Here is a 21,034-nt window from a genome sequence, read left to right on the forward strand (position 1 = left end):
ATGTGTGCATACATATTTACATATACAATATATGTTGTTTATGTGTATAATACACACTTAAGGTATAAAGCAAATTTATTGTTGAATGAATAACATTGAAAACGGTGTAAATGGCTAAGGAAAATTCATGGCAAGGAACGAGAAAAATGGGAGAGGAATAAAGAATCACAGGTTTGATTTGCATAAGGGAGAGGGGAAATACTTCAGTTCAAAACAACAGGGATGAGAAAATTCAAATCATCTTTAATACGACTGTATTAAGTTTGCTGTTTTGCGGTGTCGTCTCTGTGCACATGGATAATACCAAGAGGAGAACAGTTGAACCGAAAGCTGTGGCAAACCCCACATGTTCTGAGTCTGGAATTAATTAATTAAACTGGGGTTCAGAAGGAATGGGAGGAGGAGGAGGAGGAAAAGGAGAGGGAGAAGGAGAAGGAGAAGGAGAAGAGTTGGTTTTTATATGCCGACTTTCTCTACCACTTAAGGAAGAATCAAACCGGCTTACAATCACCTTCCCTTTCCCTCCCCACAACAGACACCCTGTAAGGTGGAAGGGTCGGGGCTCATTGGGAGAGCATCTGCTTTGCATGCAGAAGGCCCCAGGTTCAATCCCCGGCATCTCCAGTTAGGCAAGTAGGTGATGTGAAAGTCCTCAGCCTGGAGACCCTGGAGAGCCGCTGCCGGTCTGAGTAGACAAGACTGACTTTGATGGACCAAGGGTGTGATTCACTATAAGGCAGCTCCATGTGTTCAAGGTAGGTGGGGCTGAGATCACCCAGCTGGCTTCATGTATAGGAGTGGGGAAACAAATCCCGTTCACCAGATTAGCCGCCGCTCATGTGGAGGAGTGGGGGAATCAAACCCCGTTCTCCAGAGCAGAGTCCACCACTCCAAACCACCACTCTTAACCACTACACCACGCTGGAAGACTGGGCAGAGGGAAGGTGCGGAACAGCAGAGAAATGGAACAGTGGTGTTCCGCTCATCCCTCCTTTCCGATCCTGCCCTATGACTTCTGCTTATGCATGCAAAGGCCATCCCAGAGACGGCCTGGCAGCTCCGCAAGCCAGGCTGCTCCTGTAACAAGCTGCAGGGACGCCTGGAAAGCATCTGCGCAGCCCAGCCATATTGCCCCCCATGGCACAACCGTCCCTGTGCAAGCCGTTTTTTTTACCAGCCATCTCCGTTTCCCAGCCAAGGGTACTCATTACAATACTCCAATCCGTCCCCTCCTGTCGCCGAGGCGATTAAAGCTCCCGGAGGACGCATTGATGGGAAATGGGAACCATACGCTCCCCGTGCTTCCAAATTAGAGAGGAAAGTTAATAACACCGGAGAAGCTCTCGGAGCCATTAGCAGGGAAATACAGTGGCTTAAATCAAGTGCCGGAGGACTCTAAACAACTCTCATTTATTCCGATTAGGGGGTGGCATTGCAGCCCCCAGCTGGAAGATGCAAACATGGAAGGGGGTGGAATAATGATGGGATTGGAAAAGGAAGGTTATTACCTATAAAAGAAAAAGGGACTAACAGAGGGAGTCAAAATAGATTGCAATATATGCACCAACCCTGAGTTTTGACCGACACGGGAGATCACGGTGTGGATGAAATCCATTTTCAAGACTGCCGCAACCCCCACTGATATCTGTAAAGGGGGGGGGATGAATTGCTTTGCTTTTTTTTAAAGCCTGGCCCTTCTCTCTGAGATTGGATCAGCCAGCTTCTATTAGACTTGATGGGTAGTTTAAAACATACGCTAAAATATAGGACACAGGAAAGAAGAGATCCCACACACACACCAATACCCACCCACCCAATAACCTGGATGTTGTTTTTGTTAGATATGGGGAGTTCGCTCCCTGCAGGTTCATCTGAAACGGGCAGTCAGGCTATCTGAAGTCAAGATCCAGTCTGAAATCATTCTGGATCAGCCCCTGGGTGTCTGTGTGTGGTGTGTATTTTTTCAGATAAAAACGCAGCAGCAGTGGAATGAATATTTTCCAGTTGCTCCCAATCACCCAATTTTCTGATCCCTGTCATGGGCTAATAGCTGTCCCAGTTTTATCATGATTTTGAGCTCTGGGTATGCCTCAAGGCGCGGAGTGGTAAGCTGCAGTACTGCAGTCCAAGCTCTGCTCACGACCTGAGTTCGATCCCGATGGAAGTTGGTTTCAGGTAGCCGGCTCAAGGTTGACTCAGCCTTCCATCCTTCCGAGGTCGGTCAAATGAGGACCCAGCTTGCTGGGGGTAAAGGGAAGATCACTGGGGAAGGCAGCGGCAAACCACCCTGTAAACATAGTCTGCCTAGTAAACTTAGGGATGTGCTTACTGTGAGAAATTCAAAGAATAGTGTTACAAGATCAGGAAGACTCAGACATTGTGCGGGCTGGGCGCGAGGTCCTCCCTAAGGGACGGAAAACTCATGCATAACCCCAACAAAAAGCCAAGTTGGACCGGCGGAGAAAGTAAGTCAAAATGCCGGTAATAAAAGACCACCGTAGAAACAAAAGGTGAGAATTGCATTCTGGATAAACAAGGAAGCAACTTAGCAGGCAAAAAAAGAGGGAACCAAAGATATCTCTAATTGGCTGCACACCTCTATGCCACACCAGCCAGCGTGGTGTAGTGGTTAAGAGCGGTGGTTTGGAGCGGTGGACTCTAATCTGGAGAACCGGGTTTGATTTCCCACTCCTCCACAAGAGCGGCGGACGCTAATCTGGTGAGCCAGGTTGGTTTCCCCACTCCTCCACATGAAGCCAGCTGGGTGACCTTGGGCTAATCACAGCTCTCTCAGCCCCACATACCTCACAGGGTGTCTGTTGTGGGGAGGGGAAGGGAAGGCAATTGTAAGCTGGTTTTATTCTCCCTTAAGTGGCAGCGAAAGTTGGCATATAAAAACCAGCTCTTCTTCTTCTTCTCTACTGCCCTCTTGAGGAGCGACGTTATGGTTCATTTGCCAGTGCACGATTCCAACAAAACACTCCATTATAAGTTCCAAGGTCAGTCCTTATTTCAAGTACCGGAGATAAGCCTTGGAAAACCAGCCCCCCCTCCCCACTCTTTCATCTTCCCTAATCTCCAAAGCAACCCCCAACTTCAAAGGAGAAGAAGGTGAAAAAGTCAAAATCAGATCTGCACGGATCCTTATGATTTTTTTCATAGCTTGATGCAGTGCCTGGACATCTGACGGGAGCATTATTATAAGGGTAGGTTTGGAGAAAGCACAGATGGCTGGGGAAGGCACTGGCAAACCACCCCGTAAACAAAGTCTGCCTAGTAAACGTCGGGATGTGACGTCACCCCATGGGTCAGTAATGACCCGATGTCTACCTTTACCTATTAGGTTTGGAGAAAAGTCATGAAAAAAAACTTGAGAAGACGGGTCTTGGCTCCCTGTTTTTGCAGACCTGGGGATAGGATTGTCAGGCCATGCCCGACATCTGGTGGGAGGTTTGGGGTGGGGCCATGGGGGGTACAACATTGCATGCACTGTTATGTCACTTCTCATGACGACCTCTAGGAATTGCCACAAACTCTATGGTAAAGCAATAAAGTTTCTGGTGATTCCTAGAGCGACCCTCTGCTATTCTGGGTCATCAACAAAAGTATGCAATGTAACAATGTATGCAATTGGTGTCTGGTTTTTTTAAAAAAAATTATCCCACCGCCAAAGGGGTGGTGGGTAACAGAACCTAGGGGCGGGGAATTCCCTTCCCCAACTGGGAAGCCTACTTGTGGGGGAAGCTTTATGTCACGGAATTTTTCTTTTTTTGAGAGAGGGTGAGTAGACCTTGCTAGACCAGCAGGATGGGGAGAGGGACAAGGGGAATCCACCAAATATCCAGAAGTGATGCCACCACCATGCCAGTGTGATATCTCTAGGATTTGGCAAAACTCTGGTATATAGGGTTGTCAGGTCCCCCCTCGGCTCCAACGGGATGTTTTTGGGGCGGAGCTGAGGCACGGATTGCGTGCGCACGGCTGCTGGTTTACACTCAGAGGTGCCACATTGCAACAGGTCTTTTACCCTCTTCACAACCGGCGGGAGGTTTTCGGGGCAAAGCTTGAGGAGTGCGGGGTTTGGGGAGGGGAGGGACTTCAATGCCATAGAGTCCAATTCTGAGCAGTCTCCTGGAGAGGACTGCCACCTTTCTCCCCAGCACCATACATTTCTCTGTCTTTAATAGTACAAACTCAAGATGTGCATGTCTTTGCGCTGGACAAAATGGCAACAGTTGGATTTCTGCCTGTCGTCATGGCTGTTCAAGCAGGGAAAGGAAGCAAATCTCATTCTCCTGGGATTATTACCTTCCCCAACTCAACAGATGAGTGCTTTACTGCAGATCTCTCTACTCATTTTGCTACATATTTAGGGATGACAGCTCCAGGTTGGGAAATACCTGGAGATTTTTGGGGCGGAGCCTGAGGAGGGCGGGGTTTGGGGAGGGGAGGGACTTCAATGCCATGGAGTCCAATTGCCAAAGCAGCCATTTTCTCCAGGAGAACTGATCTCTATTGGCTGGAGATCAGAGGTTGGCAGACCTATACATATTGGAATACAAGACTGGTAAAATTCCCCTTACCGTTGGGTAGGCATATTTCGCCAGGGGAACTGATCTCTATTGGCTGGAGATCAGTGGTAATAGCAGGAGATCTCCAGCTAGTACCTGGAGGTTGGCTACCCTGATTTGCACAACTTAGCCCATCAAAAAAGGGTGGAGAAGTCTCTGAGGTAGACAAAGCCCCTCAAGAAATGCCTCCTTTCAAGGTCACCCACTTTTCTCCTCGGCAGCACAAGCAAGTGAGTCACCAGGAACCCGTGCTCAACATCCACAGAAGCAGCTGACAGTCTTGACCATATCAATGGCAAAGAGCCCATGCCAAAAGAAATAAAAAATGTCCAATGAAGAGCCTCAGAGCCCACACAGAGACGGCTTCCTCACTAGGCAGTTATGGACAATGCCCTCACCTTGGGAGCCCCGTGAGGGTTTTGTGGGCCCCAAAATTAGGGTTGTGATGTCCAGGTTGGGAAATACCTGGAGATTTTTGGTGCAGAGCCTGAGGAGGATGGGGTTTGGGGAGGGGAGGGACTTCAATGCCACAGAGTCCAATGGCCAACGCGGCCATTTTCTCCAGGGGAACTGATTCCTATCAGCTGGAGATCAGTTCTAATAACAGGAGGCTCCAGCTAGTACCTGGAGATTGGCAACCCTACCCAAAATGGCATCTGTGGCTCTCAGGTCTGGAGTCGACTTAAGATTTTATGACCCATAAACTTTCTTTGTGGCTGTCAGTTCTGGAATCCAATTCGGCTTTTGCAAGCCCCAAAATGGCCCTGAGTTCTGGAGTTAGGGTTGCTAGGTCGGGGTTGGGAAATACCTGGAGATTTTTGGGGCAGAGTTTGGGAAGGGAAGGGACTTTAATGCCATAAAGTCCAATTGCCAAAGTGGCCATTTTCTCCAGGTGAACTGATCTCTATCGGCTGGAGATCAGTTCTAATAACAGGAGATCTCCAGCTAGTATCTGGAAGTTGGCAACCCTAGTTGTAATAGCAGGAGCTCTCCCACCACCACCTGGAGGTTGGTAACCCTATTTACAACCATTTTTGGCTGTGTAAGAAATTACACAGTTGGGGCATTTACTTACTTAATTTCTACCCTGCTTTGCAATCCGCAAGGGCCTCACCGAAGCAGATTACATGAAGCAGCAGGCAAATGCACTCAGCCCCATTTAAAACCATTAAGGCATCCAATTAAAACCACCAATCAAAAACAAAAACCACCCAATAATAGCCAGCACCCTCAACAGCTTTATGAATTTTTAAATGTGTTTTCCAATCTCTTTAAAGCCTGTAAAGAGAGAGAGAGAGAGAGAGAACTTGGACACAGAATTACACAGTACAGAGAGAAGCAGACTTGCCTCCAATGCCTCTTCTGTGGTAGATTTCATTTGCCAAATCATCTCATGATGGTGTCAAATGGATGAGGGGAGACTCGAACACAGCTCTTCCAAACCCAGATCCAGATCTCTGGCAACTGGACTGGGTTGTGCTTGAGACATGTTTCAGCAGATGGGTTGCCAGGTTCCTCTTCGCCACCGGCGGGAGGTTTTGGGGGCAGAGCCTGAGGAGGGCGGGTTTGGGGAGGGGAAGGACTTCAATGCCATAGAGTCCAATTGCCAAAGCGGCCATTTTCTCCAAGTGAACTGATATCTATTGGCTGGAGATCAGTTGTAATAGCAGGAGATCTCCAGCTAAGGTTGCTAAGTGCCAGGTGGTGGCAGACAAACCCCCGCGAATCCACCTGGCTGCCCGCCGACCAGCTGAGGGCTGGTGGGCAAGGTGTGCACGCGCGCCTGCCCGCAGCGGAACGTCACTTCCGGTTTACAACCGGAAGTGCTGCACCGCAAGAGGCGTTTTCCACTCAAACTCCCAGTTTGAGTGGGAAACGCCTCTTGCGATGCAGCACTTCCGGTTGTAAAATGCATCACAAAGGGCCGTTTCGCACTCATACTGGGACAGCCGCTGCCTGTCTTAGACAATACTGACTTTTATGGACCAAGGGTCTGATTCTGTATAAGGCAGCTTCATGTGTTCATGTGTGCTCCAAATCTCCAGGTATTTCCCAACCCAGAGCTGGCAACCCTGTGTGTGTAAAGTGCCGTCAAGTCGCAGCCGACTTATGGCAACCCCTTTTTGGGGTTTTCATGGCAAGACACTAACAGAGGTGGTTTGCCAGTGCCTTCCTCTGCACAGCAACCCTGGACTTCCTTGGTGGTCTCCCATCCAAATACTAACCAGGGCTGACCCTGCTTAGCTTCTGAGATCTGACGAGATCAGGCTAGCCTGGGCCATCCAGGTCAGGGCGCTGGCAACCCTAGTCCTCTGATTTCCCCTTTTTGGATTACTGACTGCTCTAAATTCGAGAGATAAGCCATGAAGAGGAAAGACTTCCCCTTGCCTTCCATTTTCTCTGCCATGGAAACTTGTCATGGAAACATGGAAACCTTTGGCTAGGCACTAGGGTTGCACGAAACAAGTGGTTTGCACGAAAACATCAACACCAGGCTAAAGAATGGAACAATATAGAACGAAATACACAAGAAACATATCCAAAATACTACAATGTACAGCAATCTATATCGTGTCTAAGCACACATATAAAAAAAAACGTTACAGTCCAACCTCACATGGAGGTCAATAAAACAGAGAAATCCAACAAGACGTGAAGGATACTGGTGGTCAGGTAAGTGTGGATGCTGAACAATGCTCCAAAATGGATCAAAAAGGTCCAAAAGAGATCACAGAAGGAGACGGTCGTTCCGGATACAAATTAGGAGTCCGTTTCTGCCAAAGGCTTCATCAGTCATTCGATCTCAGAAGAGTCTGGGCATAGTATTCAATTCTTTCATAGGACATTTAAGCCTCTTGCCATATTAGATTCAAAGCATTGCGCTTGTTATTATGCCAGAAACGGACTATATAGATTGCTATACGTTGTAGTATTTTGTGTATGTTTCTTGTGTGTTTCCTTATATATTGTTCCATTCTTTAGCCTGGTGTTGTTGTTTTTGTTCAAACCTGCAGGTGGTGGCTGGAGATCTCCCGCTATTACAACTGATCTCCAGGCGACAGAGATCGGTTCCCCTGGAGAAAATGGCCATTTTGGCCATTGGGCCCTGTGGCATTGAAGTCCTTCCCCTCCCCTCCCCCACCCCCACCCTCCTCCGGCTCCTCAGGCTCCGCCCCCAAAATCTCCAGGTATTTCCCAACCCGGAGCTGGCAACCCTACTAGGCCCTTTCTCTCTCAACCTAACCTACTTCCCAGGGTTGTTCTGAGGATAAAATGAAGGCGGGCGGTGGAACAATGTAAGCTGACTTGTTTCCCTGTGGCATAGCCAGGATTTGAATCCAGGTCTCCCTGATCCTAGTGCAGCATTCTAACTACTTCACCCCGCTGGCTGGGTCCAGTGATCTGAGGACTGTGAATTTCCCCCCCACTCCCCTACTCCTATCAGCCCTTTCTAACCCATCTAGAGTTTCCGTCTAGACATTAGGAAAAATTTTCTGACAGAGCGGTTCCTCAGTGGAACAGGCTTCCTCGGGAGGTGGTGAGCTCTCCTTCCCTGGAGGTTTTTAAGCCGAGGCTAGATGGCCATCTGTCAGCAATGCTGAGTCTGTGACCTTAGGCAGATCATGAGAGGGAGGGCATCTTGGCCATCTTTTGGGCATGGAGTAGGGGCCACTGGGGGTGTGGGGGGGAGGTGGTTGTGAATTTCCTGCATTGTGCAGGGGTTGGACTAGATGACCCTGGTGGTCCCTTCCAACTCTATGATCTATGATTCTAACCCTGAGAAACCCTAGGATGTTGTGCTGAATGAGCTGGATTCGAATTCCGAAATACTGCCCAAGTTTTGGGTTTGTGAAAAATTCCACTCTAGATTTACCGTGCAAAAGAAGGAGTTAAGGAGTAGAAATGCCCTCCCTTTTCCAAAGCAGCTTGCAGATTCTCAAAGCAGAGTGGCAAGTTCCACCCACCCCACCCACCCACCGATCACCACCCATTTCAGTGCAGGGATACATTTAGCTGTCACCCTCGAGGCCTCATTATTAGGAAAACGGCGCCTCCAATTTCAGATCCAGAGTGCTGTTTCGCCTCGCGACAATCCAGCTTCTCTCCTGCATCCGCCCAGTTTCATTTCACAAGTCCTGAAGATGTCGGTTTCCCTCCTCCTCCTCTTGGCCAGTCTTTCAGTCATCTCTGTCCAGGAACAGGAAGGTGAGTAGCTGAGTTGTCAGCGTGGAGCCAGCATGGTGTAGTGGTTAAGAGCGGTGGTTTGGAGCAGTGGACTCTGATCTGGAGTACCGGGTTTGATTCCCCACTTCTTCACATGAGTGGCGGAGGGTAATCTGGTGAACTGGATTTGTTTCCCCACTCCTACACATGAAGCCAGCTGGGTGACCTTGGGCAGTTGGGCTAGTCACAGCTCTCTCAGCCCCACCTACCTCCCAGGGTGACTGTGGTGGGGAGGGGACGGGAAGGTGATTCTTCCTTAAGTGGCAGAGAAAGTCGGCATATAAAAACCAATTTTTCTTCATCGTTGTCTTCTTCATCTTTGTCTTTTTCGTCTTTGTCTTCTTCGACTTTGTTTTCTTCTTTGTCTTCTTCGTCTTCTTTGTTATCTTCTTCTTCTTTGTCTTCTTCTTCATCATCGTCATCGTCTTCTTGTGTTGAAAAGTGGTTGGGGCCTGGGGCGGGGGGATATTGTGCTCCAGAAGCATAATCTGAATCAGACCTAAGCCCCCGGAATGGTTTTCAGCACCAGGGCTCATTCTTGGTGCCTTCCAAGTCCATCGCAAACATTGAATGGAGGGACGTGTCTCTCTGAGCATGTGCAAAATATATATTTGCTCTGGGATCAAGGCATGGTGCTTGAGGTCATAGGCTGCAGCTTTTCAGTTGGTCTGACCTCTGGCACTTCTCAGGAAAATCATAGAGTTGGAAGGGACCCTACAGGCCATCTAGTCCAGCCCCCTGGTTAATGCAGGGTCAGCCTAGCATCCCTGACAAGTGTTTGTCCAGCCTCTGCTTAAAGACTGCCAGTGAAGGGGAGCTCACCACCTCCCTAGGCAGCCCATTCCACTGCTGAACAACTCTAACTGTAAAAAAAATAATTCTTCCTGATATCCAGCCGGTACCTTTCCACCCGTAATTTAAACCCAATATTGTGAGTCCTATCCTCTGCTGCCAACAGGAACAGCTCCCTGCCCTCCTCTAAGTGACAGAAACTCCTCTTTCAAATAGTTAAAGAGATGCATCTGGCTGCATCTTAGTGGTTGGCTTGGAAGGGTCTTTTCAGTTATTGGTAATACTAGGAGCCAGCGTGGGAGCCAGCGTGGTGAAGTGGTTAAGAGCGGTGGTGTGAGGGTCTTTGTCTTTGTGTCTCTGCTTTCCATCACCTGCGGTGTTATCAGTGAACTCGTAAAAGCAGTTCACACCTTCTGGTCTCAGGCGCCAGGCCTGATGGCCCATGTATCTTCCCCCCCGCTGTTCTTCCTGCCAGTACTCCCTCAGGCCGGTGCGGCCTTGGAAGTGTGATAGCCGCACCAGACTTCCTGGGATCCGTCTGATGTTTTGTATTATGCCAAGCTTGTAACTTCCCATAACAAGAAGTGTGAACCCCAGTGCCCCAGTGCCCTGGAGTCAATATATTCTGTAAACCCGTATAGCCCCTCACTTGCAACTTTCTACCTGTGCCTGTCTCATCTCCTGAAGGCTTCAATAAATCTATTGTTTCTGTATCAACGTCTGAGCAACTGATTTGGAGAAGCAAACTCAGAGAGGGGGATCTCTCACATTAAGTTGCAAGTCCTTGCCTCTCGGACTGCAGCTGTACCGCTTTGGACAGAATGTCAGCCGACGAGGACACCACCCCTAACCCCGATGCCCCCAAGGAACCGGACGAGCCGGAGAAGCCGGACCCGGAGGAGGAGGGAGCCAAGCCAAAGAAACCGACGGGTCGCGCCCCCGACCAAGATCGGGACGGACGTCCCCGGGGGCTTACTTATTGGCTGGACTCTCCCAAGGGCTGGTCGCTCTCGCGGACTGCGGCGAAGGATCGCCGGTTGGCCTTCCCCAGCACGGGACTCGAAGGGGACCCGGCCCGCAAAGAGGCCCTCATGGAGGAAGAACGAAAGCAGTGGCAGGAAGACCGCCGGGCTATGCAGGAGCAGATGGAGATCATGCAACGCGTAATGGGTGAGATGGCCACGACCCTAGATGCGCTGAAGTTGCAACCTCCAGCCGGTGCTCCCCCAGACGGGGCGCCGGTAGTTCCGCCCGCAACCCCTGCCCCCCCGGCCCGTCGGGACCTGAAAGTCACGTATGACGGGTCGGGAGACCAGTTGACCTTTTTTATGGTCCAAGTAGACATTTTTATGCGGGAACAAGGCCGAACCTTCGTTTCTGAGGAGTCCCGGGTGCAGTACGTGGCTTCCTTACTGCAAGGGGAGGCGGCTGCCTGGATGGTGTTGCAGTATGAACTCCGCTCGCCGGTGCTGCGAACCCTGGACGAGTTCATGGTAGCACTCCGAAACCGTTTTGAGGACCCGACTCTGGGTGAGCGGGCTAAAGCCTCCCTGATGCAACTGCGCCAAGGGACTAAGTCGGTGGCGCAGTATGCAAGTGAGTTCCAGTCACTGGCTAGCCGAATTCTGGACTGGAGTGAAGCTACCTTGGTACAATGTTTCAGGGAGGGTCTCAACCCAGACCTCCAACATTGGGCCTTCATGCAAGGGAACCCCCCGGATGTGGAAGGTTGGGTTCGCCATGCTGCTGACATCGAGAATCGCAAACAACTCCTGAACTTGTCCAAGCAACGGCTTGGGCGAGACCCCAGGCCCCGAGGTGACCGTGGCCGGGAACTCCGGCAAGGGGGTGGCGGGGGTCTCTCGGCCGCGGAACGCCGCAAGCGGTTCGAGGCCGGCGTCTGCCTGATCTGCGGGGGAAAGGGTCACTTTGCATCGCAATGCCCCTCTCGCTCAGGCCGTCCGACCCCCCCCCGCCAAACCCAGGCCGAGCCGACGAAACCGGCCGCCGACAGCCAGCCTCGCCGCAGAAGTGGACCACTGAGCCGGCGCTCCGGCGCACCCTCCGCTCTCCACGCGCGCCCCCAGGATGGGGCATCCGACTCTACGGTCCCATCGGGGTCCCGGATTACAAATACCGTCTTTGATTCGGACGGCTCCCCTGAAGCCACCACCCCGTCCCCCTCTTCCAGCGAGGAGGAAGAGTGGGAACAGCCGGAAAAAAACGCCGTCGGTCTGCTGTAGAGGGGGCTCCGCAGCAGACCGTCCCTATCGTTGTGCAAGGAGCTCCACCGATGGTAAGCGCCCAAGAGGACAATGTATTTGTGCGTGTTCATCTGTCCCTACCCAAAGGGGGTCCCCCGTTAGAGGTCCCCGCGTTGGTCGACTCGGGGTGTGCCCGCACCATGATAAATGAGGAAACTGCCAAGAAGTTGGGTGTCCGGCGCAAGCGGCTTCCGGGACCCCTCCGTTTTTCCCAAATGGACGGGAGTGACTTTAAACGGGGCCCTGTGACCCACAGAACTGCAGCCGTGATTATGTCCGTGGGGGAACATTGGGAACGGTTGTATTTCACCATCGCCCCTATTGTAACCCCTGTGGTGTTAGGGATGAACTGGTTAAGGGGACACAATCCCTCCATTGATTGGGTTAAACGGGTGCTTTCCTTCCCCGAAAACCCCTGTGGGTTGCATGACAAGGAACGGGTACTCAGAACTCCAGCCGCCGCACTGGTAGGGTCCCCCGCCCCAGTCTCTCCTCAATTACCCTCTGAGTACTCGCAGTTTACTGATGTTTTCGATGTTAGAGAGTGCGACGAACTGCCTCCCCACAGAGAAACGGACTGTGCCATCGAGATTGTAGGGGAAGGCAAACTGTCTAAGGGAAAGGTTTACCCCATGAGCCCTAGTGAAAAGACTGTATTGCGAGACTATCTGGATGTCAATCTGGCGAGGGGTTTCATACGCCCCTCCAAGGCTCCTTATTCAGCCCCAGCTTTCTTTGTAAAGAAAAAGACGGGAGATTTAAGACTGTGTATTGACTTTCGCAGACTGAACGCAGTCACCCAGTCTAATGCTTACCCCCTCCCTCTTATTCCTGACCTTCTAGCACAATTAAAGGAGGGCCGAATCTTCACCAAACTGGACTTGGTAGAAGCCTACCACCGCATTCGCATCAAAGAAGGAGACGAACCCAAAACGGCCTTTTCCAGTTGTTTTGGGATGTTTGAGTACCTGGTCATGCCGTTCGGACTTTCGGGGGCTCCGAGTGTCTTTATGCAATTAATTAATGAAGTTTTGCATGATTTACTGTTTCGGGGGGTGGTGGTATTTCTCGATGACATTCTTATTTACTCTGAGACCATGGAAGAACATGTGCGCCTAGTGCGAGAAGTGCTCCAGCGGCTGCGGGAGCACAAACTGTATGCTAAGGTGTCCAAGTGTGAATTCCACCAACCTTCTATTACATTTCTGGGGTATGTGATTTCCCACCAAGGGTTGGAAATGGACCCCGCCAAGGTCCAGGCGGTGCGGGACTGGGAAACCCCCACTACCCGCCGCCAACTCCAACAGTTTTTGGGGTTTGCCAACCTTTACCGGAATTTCATTCCCAACTTTGCCCAAGTTGCGCTTCCCCTCACTGCCCTGTTGCGTACCAAGGACAGGGGGGCTAGCGCCGCACTCCCCTCAGCCCGTCTGCAATGGTCTCCCCAGTGCCAGCAAGCTTTTGAACGTTTAAAGCTACTTTTTTCATCCGAACCCGTTTTGGCTCACCCGGATTGCACCAAGCCCTTCGTGGTGCAGGTGGATGCCTCGGATGTAGCCATGGGCGGGGCCCTATTGCAGAGGGATGAGGGGGGACGGTTGAGGCCATGCGCCTACTTCTCCAAGAAGTTTTCCCAGTCCGAAATCAACTGGGCCATTTGGGAGAAGGAGGCAGCAGCGGTCAAACATGCCCTTACCATATGGAGACACTTCTTAGAGGGGGCCGAGCTGCCGTTCGAAGTGAGCACAGATCACAAGAATCTTGAGGCTCTCAAGGGAGCTAGAAAACTCAATGCCAGTTCACCCTCAAACATGTCCCTGGCAAAGACAATGCCCTAGCTGATGCTTTGTCACGACTTCCCCAGTATCGCAACGATTTCGATCGCCCCGTCGACTCCCTGTTCACTCCCGAACAGCGAGGGGAAGTCCCTGGCTTGGCCGTCACCACCCGATCCCAAGCCCGCCAACCGGAGACCCCCCCTACGCTCAAAGGTATCCCGGAAGCATTCCAACAGCGACTCCGGGACGCCTCCTTACAGGAGGAGGAGCACCATCTCCTCCCCACTGGCTTGGAACGAACCAACACTTGGTGGGTGCAAGGGGGGAAACTATATGTCCCATCTTCCCTTCGCAAAGAAGTATTGGGACTTGTACATGGGGCCAGGCTAGCGGGTCATTTTGGTTTCATAAAAACGCTTCACCTGGTTCGAAGGCAATTCTGGTGGCCCGGTATGAGATCTGATGTAGAGTTGTATGTGCGCAGCTGCCCCACCTGCGCCACAGCCAAGAAACGGATGGGAAAACCCCCGGGGCTTCTCAAACCGCTTGAGAACCCCTCCCGTCCCTGGGAAGTCATCGCCATGGATTTTATCACCGACCTACCTCCAAGTCGGGGGAAAACGGTTCTCTGGGTTATCACAGACCTCTTTTCCAAACAGGTTCATTTCGTTCCATGTGCAGGTCTTCCTTCAGCCCAGGGCTTAGCTAAACTGTTCATCACGCACGTCCTCAGGCTACACTCGATCCCGAGGAAGGTCCTCTCCGACCGGGGGGTCCAGTTTGTTGCCAAATTCTGGCGGGCTTTCCTAAAGTTAATGGGAGTGGAGGAACAGGGCCTTTCTTCCGCCTATCACCCCCAAACGGATGGTCAAACGGAACGAGTAAATGCGGTAGTAGAATGTTATTTGCGTTGCTATGTAAATTTCCACCAGGACGACTGGGTCGACCTGCTGCCATTTGCCGAATATGCGTACAACAATGCGCCTCATTCCTCTACCGGCTTTAGTCCCTTCCAAGTTATATACGGGACGGATTTTGGCCCTTTCGGTTCTGCCCCCGTCTCGCCAGAGCTCCAGTCTACCCCTGATCTTCAGGAGTGGATTCAGGTGGTTAAATCCACCTGGCCATGGTTGCTCAAAAATCTGGAAAGGGCAAAAAGCAAGTACAAGGAACAAGCAGACAAACACCGGTCTCCGGGATGGGAACTCAAGGTGGGGGAGCAAGTCTATCTGTCCACCAAAAACCTCCGCTCTCTTCGCCCCTGCAAAAAACTGAGCGACCGTTATGTAGGACCTTTCCCCATTACCAGAGTAATCAACGAGGTTACCGTGGAACTGAGTCTCCCTAAGACTCTCAAGGGAGTTCATCCAGTCTTCCATATAAGCCTCCTCAAACCTTATGTAGCAGCTCCCCAGTTCCACCCCCCTCCCGCTCATGAGATTCCTACCGTAGTAGGAGGGGATACCCATTTGGAAATATCCAAGGTTTTAGATTCCAAATGGAAGAAAGGGAAACTATTTTACTTTGTTCGCTGGAAAAACCTTGGCTCCGCTCATGACGAATGGGTGGCCGCACCCCACATGGCAGCTCCTCGCTTGGTCCGAGAATTCCACCTCGCTTATCCCGATAAGCCTCGTCCTCTCGGAGGGGGGCCTTAAGGGGGGCAGAATGTGAGGGTCTTTGTCTTTGTGTCTCTGCTTTCCATCACCTGCGGTGTTATCAGTGAACTCGTAAAAGCAGTTCACACCTTCTGGTCTCAGGCGCCAGGCCTGATGGCCCATGTATCTTCCCCCCCGCTGTTCTTCCTGCCAGTACTCCCTCAGGCCGGTGCGGCCTTGGAAGTGTGATAGCCGCACCAGACTTCCTGGGATCCGTCTGATGTTTTGTATTATGCCAAGCTTGTAACTTCCCATAACAAGAAGTGTGAACCCCAGTGCCCCAGTGCCCTGGAGTCAATATATTCTGTAAACCCGTATAGCCCCTCACTTGCAACTTTCTACCTGTGCCTGTCTCATCTCCTGAAGGCTTCAATAAATCTATTGTTTCTGTATCAACGTCTGAGCAACTGATTTGGAGAAGCAAACTCAGAGAGGGGGATCTCTCACAGGTGGTTTGGTGGACTCTGATCTGGAGAACCAGGTTTGATTCTCTACTCCTCCACATGAGTATGCATCATGACTACTATCCATTTTGACCAGTAGCCATGGATAGCCCTCTCCTCCATGAACATGTCCGCTCCCTTCTTAAAGCCTTCCAAGCTGGCAGCCATCACCACCTCCTGGGGCAGGGAGTTCCACAATCTCAAGCATTGAAAGGTCTTTCTCAGTACCTGTCATCTGAGATTGTTGATGCAGAGGTGCCAAGGATCGAACCTGGGATCTTCTGTATGCATCCTTAATGTGTAGCTCTTCTCTTTTGGTTGTGTTGATATATGGGGGTTTGTTTTTTTTAAAAAAAAATAAGGATGGCTTTTGTTTGTTAAAGAGTAAAAATTGCCTCCTACTTGCTTCTGTCGCTAACGTTGTGCTGTATATACCAAGCCAAGCTGTGGATAGCTAAATCCAGACCTTGTATTCCAACCCAAGATCCTAGAAAATGAACAAACAAAGGCACTGTTTTAGCAGGGATCCCCAACCATTTTGAGCACCTATGGCATTTGGAGAGGGAGTGGGGAACGCCAACATAAATGGCTGCCATCGGGGGTGGAGCTAAATCCTAAATGGCTACTATTGCAGCCATGGAAAACTTTCATTTGAATGAGAGCAACCAATAACCATGGTTCCGCTGACTTTCAGCATGGCATGCGCCAGGGGAAGTAGTGTTGGGCGGGCGCCACGTTTGAGAACCCTGATTTATAGCATTGGACTGTCTAGCTCAGTATTCTCTACTTTGACTGGTAGTTGCTCTCCAGGATCTCATTAGGCAAAGACGGATCATTCCTAGTACCTGTTACTGACGATCCTTTAAGACAGTGTGGTGTAGTGGTTAGGAGCGGTGGACTCTAATCTGAAGGACCGGATTTGATTCCTAGGGTTGCCAGGTCCCTCTTCACCACCGGCAGGAGGTTTTTGGGACGGAGCCTTAGGAGGTCAGGGTTTGGGAGGGGAGGGACTTCAATGCCATAGAGTCCAATTGCCAAAGTGGCCATTTTCTCCAGGGGAACTGATCTCTATTGGCTGGAGATCAGTTGTAATAGCAGGAGATCTCCAGCTAGTACCTGAAGGCTGGCAACCCTATTGATTCCCCACTCCTCCACATGAGCAGCGGACTCTAATCTGGTGAACCGGGTTGGTTTCCCCACTCCTCCACATGAAGCCTGCTGGGTGACCTTGGGCTAGTCACAGTTCTCTCTGAACTCTCTCAGCCCCACCTACCTCACAAGGTGTCTGTTGTGTGGAGAGGAATGGAAGGCAATTGCAAGCTACTTTAAAGACTCCTTAAAGGTAGAGCAAATCAGGGTATAAAAATCAACTCTTCTTCTTCTAAATTAGAGATGAGGGGAACTGAACCGGGCAGAACAGACGCTCTGTTTCTCAGCCGCAACTCCTCCCTGCTCAGTCTTTGAGACAGAATTGGTGGAAATCTTTAAAGAGAAGAGATGGATGCAAGATGGGTTTATAAAAGACATGCACGGTGCGAGAGAGTCAAAAGAGAGCATTTATTTTCCCCTTCTCTCGTAACTCTAGAATGCCTTGGGGTAACCAGTGAAATCGATGAGCGGTAGACGCCAAACAGATCCGCAGTTCAACTAGAGTAATTTCTTCCGCGTAATGTGATACTGACCAGGGGCTCAGAGGGCTTTTAAAAGGGATTTGTCAAATTCATGAAAGATAGATCAGTCGATTGCTATTATTAGGACCAAACTTGCAAATTACAGGGGCAGCCATATTGCAACTCAGAGTTCCCAGTGGGAACCCCATTTAAAAATACCACAGGGGACTAATTTGGATCCACCTCGAGTAGTTTTCTAGAGCCGAAATGGCATTGGGGGGGAGGGTATTTGCCCTGTCATGAATTCTTGTGACGGGCTTAGCTTCTTTCCCCAGCATGGAGATCGAAACACTTCACCTAATGATTTTCGGCTAGTTATGCAACTAGGATTGCCAACCTCCAGGTACTAGCTGGAGATCTCCTGCTATTACAACCGATCTCCAGGCGATAGAGATCAGTTCCCCTGGAGAAAATGGCTGCTTTGGATGGTGGAGTCTATATATCTATATCAACCTTTAATGGCATAGGAGTTATAGCTGCAATCATTAAAAATAGTTGTATCCAGATAAAATACAGTTTATATGATAGTGAAATAAATCAGTCATAACAACAGTCGGATAGGTTTACACTTGGTTCCTCGAATACTCATAGAAACTTTGCTACCTTCTCTGTAATATAGGGGCGCTGATCAGCCAGAAGGAAAGCCACTTTGTCCTTTGCAGGGAGATAGACAATATCCTGCATCAGCAGATCAATGCAGGATGGTGGATTCTATGGCATTATACCCCTCCGAGTGTGTTACCCCTGTATATCCCTTTCCTCCCCCAAACCCCACTGTCCCCAGGCTCCACCCCCAAATCTCCAGGAATTCCCCAACCCAGAGCAGGAATCATAGAATCATAGAGTTGGAAGGGACCACCAGGGTCATCTAGTCCTGCACAATGCAGGAAATTCACAACTACCTCCCCAGAGACCCCTACTCCATGCCCAGAAGATGGCCAAGATGCCCTCCCTCTCATCATCTGCTTAAGGTCATAGAATCAGCATTGCTGACAGATGGCCATCTAGCCTCTGCTTAAAAACCTCCAGGGAAGGAGAGCTCACCACCTCCCGAAGAAGCCTGTTCCACTGAGGAACTGCTCTAACTGTTAGAAAATTCTTCCTAATGTCTAGAAGGAAACTCTTTTGATTTAATTTCAACCCATTGGTTCTGGTCCGACCTTCTGGGGCAACAGAAAACAACTCGGCCCCCTCCTCTATGACAGCCCTTCAAGTACTTGAAGATGGTTCTCATATCCCCTCTCAGTCTTCTCCTCTTCAGGCTAAACATACCCAGCTCCTTCAACCTTTCCTCAAAGGACTTGGTTTCCAGACCCCTCACAGAGGAAACTCTGTAATTTTTAAAATGCTCAGGGACCTTTCCAGGATAGAAATGGTGGCAACCCCATCTCCCTGTCTCTCTGTGTCTTCTCACAGACTTGACTAGAAAGGTCTTTCTTTTCCGCAATGACCCCAGCGAAGACCACGTCGTCCTTAAACCCCCGCCAAAAGAACCACTGCAGAATTTCACCATTTGCCTGAGATCCTACACAGACCTCACCCGGCCCTACGGCCTCTTCTCCTATGCTACGCGTTCCGAAGACAACGAGATCCTTCTTTTCAAGTCCAAGCCAGGAGAATACCGAGTCTTTGTGGGAGGAGAATATGTATCCTTCAAAGTCCGGGAGGATCCCATAAGCTGGGAACATGTCTGCTTTGGCTGGGAGTCAGCCACAGGGACAGTCGAATTTTGGATGAATGGGAAGCCCTGGCCACGGAAAGGGTTGAAGAAAGGTTACACGGTCTCTCCTGGAGCGTTTATCCTGTTAAGCCAAGAACAAGACCATTACGGGTTCAGCAGACTCTTACAACTCATTCTCAGGAGAACTGGCTGACGTGTATATATGGGACTTTTCTCTTTCACGTCATAAGATGAGGTCAGCCTACCAGGATTTACTGCTTCCCAGTTGTACTCTGGGTTGGAAGAATCTGCAGTACGAAATCAAGGGGGACGTGGTAGTAAAGGCTAGATTAAGATAACAGGAAAGTGTAAAATTCAGTCTTACAAATGAATTCACATAAATCATTAACCTAGAAGGGGAAAAAATTACTAGTCCACCATAGGGTTGCTAATAGGGTTGCCGACTTCCAGGTGGTGGGTGGAGATCTCCTGCTATTACAAGTGATCTCCAGGCGACAGAGATCAGTTCCCCTGAAGAAAATGGCTTCTTTGGCAATTGGACTCTATGGCATTGAAGTCCCTCCCCTCTCCAAACCCCACCCTCCTCAGGCTCCACCCTAGGGTTGCCAACCTCCAGATACTAGCTGGAGATCTCCTGCTATTGTAACTGATCTCCAGCCAATAGAGATCAGTACACCTGGAGAAAACGGCCGCTTTGTCAATTGGACTCTATGGCATTGAAATCCCTCCCCTCCCCAAACCCCGCCCTCCTCAGGCTCCACCTCCAAAACCTCCCGCTGGTGGTGAAGAGGGACCTGGCAACCCTAGCTGCGTAGGGGCTGCAGACATGAGGTGGGGGAGCTACTGGGGCCTGAGCAATTAGCTTCCCGTGTGTTTTGTGTCACTAAAAACGAAACAGATGTGACCTGGAGTTCCCCTGGAATTGCAACTGATCTCCAGACTGCAGAAATCATTTCCCCTGGAGGAGATGGCGGTTTTGGAGGGTGAACTCTATGGCATCCCATCTACGCAGAGCTCCCTTCCATCCTTAAACGCCACCTTCCTCAATCACCGCCCACAAATTGCCAGGAATGTCCCAAGTTGGAGTCGGCAACCCTATTTCAGCAATCATTGTGTTCACATTCTTAATGTCCTTTTGATAAGAAAAGCCCTGCTGGATCAGACCAATGTCCATCAAGTCCAGCGGTCTGTTCACACAGTGGCCAACCAGGGGCCTCTAGGAAGCCCACAAACAAGACAACTGCAGCAGCATTATCCTGCCCGTGTTCCACAGCACCTAATATAATGGGCATGCTCCTCTGATCCTGGAGATAATAGGTATGCATCATGACTAGTATCCATTTTGACCAGTAGCCATGAATAGCCCTCTCCTCCATGAACATGTCCACTCCCCTCTTCAAGCCTTCCAAGTTGGCAGCCATCACCACATCCTGGGGCAGGGAGTTCCACAACTGAACTATGTGTTGCGTGAAGAAATACTTCCTTTTATCTGTTTTGAATCTCTCACCCTCCAGCTTCAGCAGATGACCCCGCGTGCTGGTATTATGAGAGAGGGAGAAAAGCTTCTCCCTGTCCGCTCTCTCCACACCATGCATAATTTTATAGACCTCTATCATGTCTCCCCTTAACTGCCTTCTTTCCAAGCTAAACAGCCCCAAGTGTTTTAACCACTCCTCATAGGGCCGTCGCTCTAGTCCCCTGATCATTTTAGTTGCTCTTTTCTGCACCTTCTCAAGCTCTGCAATATCCTTTTTCAGGTGTATCTGAATGTATTAAATGTATCTGAATGTATTAAAGACACTACTCGAATGTCGATTTCTTCCATTTTGGGCTGACAGGACCAAAGAGTTTCCCATATTTTCCATTTCATGGGGTCCTAGGAGAAAACAAACTGTCTAGGTTGATAGGTTAAAAAAATAGGTGCATTCCAAGCCTCGGTGTGCTTACTCGAGA

At 50.2% G+C, this 21,034-nt stretch overlaps 1 protein-coding gene across 1 annotated transcript; it reads left to right on the top strand.

The window, feature by feature from the left end:
* Nucleotides 1-8,713: 8,713 nt before the first annotated feature.
* Nucleotides 8,714-19,419, top strand: LOC130480856 (female protein-like). Its single transcript, XM_056853479.1, is given in 3 exon segments — nucleotides 8,714-8,777; nucleotides 18,817-19,231; nucleotides 19,233-19,419. Coding segments are annotated over 3 exon segments (666 nt in total).
* Nucleotides 19,420-21,034: the final 1,615 nt, after the last annotated feature.

Source organism: Euleptes europaea, chromosome 7, assembly GCF_029931775.1.
Source record: "Euleptes europaea isolate rEulEur1 chromosome 7, rEulEur1.hap1, whole genome shotgun sequence".
NCBI lineage: Eukaryota > Metazoa > Chordata > Lepidosauria > Squamata > Sphaerodactylidae > Euleptes > Euleptes europaea.